This window comes from Microtus ochrogaster, chromosome 18 (genome assembly GCF_000317375.1).
Source record: "Microtus ochrogaster isolate Prairie Vole_2 chromosome 18, MicOch1.0, whole genome shotgun sequence".
NCBI classification, from domain to species: domain Eukaryota; kingdom Metazoa; phylum Chordata; class Mammalia; order Rodentia; family Cricetidae; genus Microtus; species Microtus ochrogaster.
Window position 1 is genome coordinate 23,425,046 of NC_022020.1, and position 4,901 is coordinate 23,429,946.

The 4,901-nt window shown below is 42.8% G+C and overlaps 1 protein-coding gene across 1 annotated transcript in view; it reads right to left on the minus strand.

The window, feature by feature from the left end:
• Positions 1–4,901, minus strand: part of Etf1 (eukaryotic translation termination factor 1) — a 32,876-nt gene that overhangs the window by 8,835 nt on the left and 19,140 nt on the right. Inside the window, exons 3-4 of the mRNA XM_005355927.2 lie at positions 2,088–2,263; positions 1,678–1,817 (exon numbers count right to left, since the gene is read on the minus strand). Of these exons, the coding sequence (XP_005355984.1) occupies positions 1,678–1,817; positions 2,088–2,263 (316 nt within the window). The remainder of the gene's footprint in view (positions 1–1,677; positions 1,818–2,087; positions 2,264–4,901) is intronic.

Here is a 4,901-nt window from a genome sequence, read left to right on the forward strand (position 1 = left end):
CTGGAACTCGCTCTTGTAGACCAGGCTGGCCTCGAACTCACAGAGATCCGCCTGCCTCTGCCTCCCGAGTGCTGGTATTAAAGGCGTGTGCCACCACCGCCCGGCTCATTCATTCATTTTTGAGACAGAATCTCTCTACAGCTTTGGAGCCTGTCCTGGAATCCACTCTGTAGACCAGGCTGGTCTCTGTCTCCCGAGTGCTGGGATTACAGGCGTGTGCCACCACCGCCAGGCAATGTTGAGAACAGTTTGTCTCAACAACTAAACTCCAACAGGGGCTGAGAGGGAAAGTGGCTTGGTAGGTACGGTGCTTGCTATGCGTAAGGACCTTAGTTTGTATCCATGTAAAAAACTAGGTATGGGTCAAGGTTGGGTTTTGAGGGTACTAGAATCTCCATCCTTACCTCTACTAGTCATTTTAATGATTATTGGAAGAAAAGTAAAAATCAGTTATGCTAATGTAATAACCAATCTAAAGTCAGACAATACAGCTATTGGGTACTTTTTAAGTCAGAATTATCCAAAATCTGCTTTCAAAGTTGATATAAATAAATCTGTCAGATAGAATCGCTAACAGTCCCAAGCGGCCTTTGCCAGGCACTAACTAGAAGTTAAGAAAAAGTTAAGCTAGACCACCATACAGTAAAGCAAGATTCAACTGGGATTGGAATTCCTGTCACGTTAGCAAAAATCAGCCACTGTAAACTGCAGACAAATGTCAGTTCTAATTCCACTGCAGAGGGTTTTCTCTAGGTTGATGAAAGGCAAGAGACTGAACTCGGAGCCAGCTGTGAATTCCTGATTACTCACTGCTGACTGATCTGGGTCAGTCTAATGAGGTTTCTTTTCCACCATTAATGTTCAGAGTTAGCACTCACTCGGGTTTTATAAGAACAGGAAAAACAAAAAACAAACGAAACCCAAAACGAGCATCAAATGCATTTTATTTGCTTATTTTTGAAGAATTTGTGAGCTTAGTGCTAAGGTGCAAGAATATAGGCAGCCAGAGGTAACCAGTCAACCAGCAGCCAATCACCTGCCTCTAATTTGTTCTCCTTAGCATTTCCCTCAAACATCCCAAAGAGCAGTATCATAGAAAACATGCATTATTCTGAAAAGAGTTGTGACGGAGGATGTCCAGATGGAGCGCCCAGCACTTCAGAGGTGGAGGCAGGAGGATTAGGAATTTAAAACCAGCCTCAGCAATATATACCTTCTCCTCCATCACCAGCACCCCACACACACAAAAGAAAAGGAAAAATACCTATGTAAAAAGTTGCCTATGGTTTAGACAAGTGACTTCTCAAAAGATGAACTATGATTACTATCTGAGCTACCAGTTCTATTTCTACATATATAATCTACAAAAATAAAAGAAATGGTTACACAAACAAATCCCTGTGCATGAATGTTCAGTGGCATTGTTCATGAAAGCCAGACAGTGAAAACCACCCATCGATGTATACCACAGAGTGCTCAATGACAGAGTGGCAGAACAGTACAGAAATATGCTACCACATAAACAATCTTGAAAAAGGCTAGACTGTACAATTCCAATATACGAACGTGTAAGCCAAACTATTAGTAGAAAGTACATTAGCAGTGGACTGGAGCTGCGGAAGCTGAAGGAAGGACAGTAGCTGCTAATGGGCACGGGGCTTCTGTGCTCACTCTTACCTCTGTATGAAACTTGTTGTCACACAAATACAATGATGTATTAATAGGTTTGAAAGGTTCAAAGTCAATGTTGACTTTCTTTTCCTTTCCTTCTTCCGTTACAATCGTTCCACAGTAAACAACCAGACCATTTGGAGGTACTGAAAAGAACATAAACAAATTCTCTACTTTTAATTGTTCCCATAACCATAACTTAATAAAACAGAAAAACCCTTGAGACTCATAGGCAAAATTCTCACCCCATTTGCAAAACTTCCTCTGAGATGTTTCAGTAGGATTTATTCCTTAAGCACAGCAAATAGCACTCAGCGCTCAATGGATGAAAAAGCTAAACATCAGCTAGCTGAAGACACAGCAGTAAGGCCCTACGGCAGGAGCAGAGCAGGCAGAGCGGACAGGGAAACGGTTACCTTTGTTATAAAGTTTGAGTCTCTGTTGTACAGATGTGATGGCTCCCAGGACTGAAAGGCGGTTTACTCGTGACTTAATGTTAGAAGCAGTTCCAAATTCATCTGCTAACATCTTTGCCACTCGTGAAATCTGGTCTTTGGGAGGAATGATCAGCGATATCATGCTCGTGCCATTGCTGGAGAAGAGAAACACCAGTTTAAATTCATGTTTACCACCAGTAAAACGAGCTACGGTGAGGTGCTCCAGAAATCATAAAAACACACCATCTAAACGGCACCAGAAAGGCAGTAAGCACATCAGTGCATTTCCCAAAGAAGCCTAACAAGAGCCAGCAGACAGTGGCTGCGCAATTACTTCAAAACGGAGATTAGCTGAGTAATGAAGGCACTCAAAGGGAAAACCTCATATTCAAAGACGAAGAGAAGAGGTTGCTGTGGAAGACCAACAAGCTGGAATTTTACCATGAATGAAGCCTGTCAACAGTAGAGGCTTAGGTTCTGGTTGTTCTTCAGTGGGAGAAGCTATGCCAAGACAATGCAACAAGTCTTCCGGTGTCCAGACAAATATTTCACTTAATATTACCCTTTTCTCCTTAAATTCTAGGCTGCCACAAAAATCCTCAAATACCAATTCAGCATACCCAAGGCTTTCTTGATAGGAGAATACTACAATTCACAAATATCTCAGTTATGAAACAATTTGTATCCTGATATTTTAGAGCTGGGCAGTGGTGGCACATGCCTTTAATCCCAGCACTCGGGAGGCAGAGGCAGGCGGATCTCTGTGAGTTCGAGGCCAGCCTGGTCTACAAGAGCTAGTTCCAGGACAGGCTCCAAAGCTACAGAGAAACCCTCTCTCGAAAAACAAAAAAACAAACAAAAAAATTTTGTGCTTGGCTCCCCCCACCCGCTTGAGATAGGGTCATTCTGTATAGTTCTGCAGCTATGTAGACTACAGAAATCCTCCTATCTCTGCCTCTCAGAGTGCTGGGATTAAAGGGGTATGCTACCAAGAATGTGTTTGGATTACACTGGTTTGACTCAAACATTTTACAGAAGTCATACAGGGGCAAAAGATGGCTGGGTAATAAAGAGCATCTTGTTTCACTATCATGAAAGCCTGGAGCTGGGATCCCAGAAGCCTTGCAACACAACAGGTGTTCTGCACATGCCTATTAACACCATCTCCAAGGGCGGTAGACAATAAAGTCTATCACATAACATGCGTGTACAAACACACAAATTAAAATTTTAGAAGAATAACTCACTGAGAACCTAATTAAGTATCCAAACAAATTCAAATATCTAGAGCCAAAAGATGACCCAGGAGAATACCACCTCTTTAACCCATACTTTCAAAACACCATCAGCAGCAGTTATACCTGGTTTCAATCTTTCTAGTTCTGTTTTGTCTAGCATGCATGAAGTCACAGGTTCAAATTCTAACACCAAGGAGTAGTGCAGGGCATGTCAGCAGCAACATAAACCAGTTTTGTAAGTTGAAAAGAGTTCTGAAGACTGGTTTACAATGTGAACATACTCACCTATAATGACTATACACATAAAGTTGATTAAGATGACCGACGCCAGAGAGAGAAGCCTCAGCAGTAAAGGCATCGGCCACATGCAAGCACTAAGGAGGCTCACAGGTTCAAGTGGAGATCATCTCAAATCACAAGTGGAGACTGATAAAGGAAAATACCCGATGCCAGCCTCTGGTTTCCTTCCACACATGTGCATGCACACACGAACACCCATGTGTGTACCATACACAAAGATAACACATAAGATAATGTGTAAAAATCATGCAAGATTTCTGAAAAGATTACATAGAACATGTAAACAACTCCCAGCACTCAACAACAAAAAGACAACCCAAATTAAAAACCAGCAAAGCCCGGGCATAGGGGTATGTGCAGGCAGATGATCTGAGTAGGAGGCCACCTAGTCTCAAAACAAGCCTTACACAAACAGACATCAACAAAAGCCAGCAAAGGACATAGGTCAGTGGCAGAGTGTTTGCTAAGCAAGCACTAGGTTCAATCACCAATACAAAATAAAACTGAAAAAAGGGCTTGAATAGACATTTTTGCAAAGACCACAGAAAGGCACTGTGGTCTGCCATGGGTTCCCTATCTGGGGTGAGCAAAGCTGTGTGTGTTCCATCTCCCCAGGAAAAGGTTTGACATACAACAGGAGCCTGGAGCAGTGATACGGTGGTTCAGAACACCTGTTGCTCTCGCACCGGACCCAGGTTGGTCCAGTGCTCAGCACGTGAATGGCAGCTTGCAATTGACTGTAACTCCAGTTCAGGGGGATCTGGTGCCCTATTCTGACCCAAACATCTATTCTGATAAACACTTATACACATAAACCTTGAGAGTAATAAGGCATCCAACCTTGGTTTCTGGTCTCCACAGAAGTGAATGAAGCCCCACCCACAATTTAGAAAAGAGAAGTTACAGGATGCAGAAAAATAAAAAGCTCAATATGTCATAGGTGTAATATGGGATGATCCCAGCAGGCGGGACGGATCAGTGAGTAAAGGTACTTAATTGTCAAGTCTGATGACCTGAGTTTTATTCTTGGGACTCTATGTGGTGTAAGGGGAGAGCCAATACCCTTAGGCTGTCCTCTTATCTCCATGTGTATGCTGCGGCATTCATACACCCATATACATAATTCAAATGAATTTTAAGACAGATTGATATTCATACGAGTTTAAATTATAGCAAATAAGCCGGGCGGTGGTGGCGCACGCCTTTAATCCCAGCACTCGGGAGGCAGAGGCAGGCGGATCTCTGTGAGTTCGAG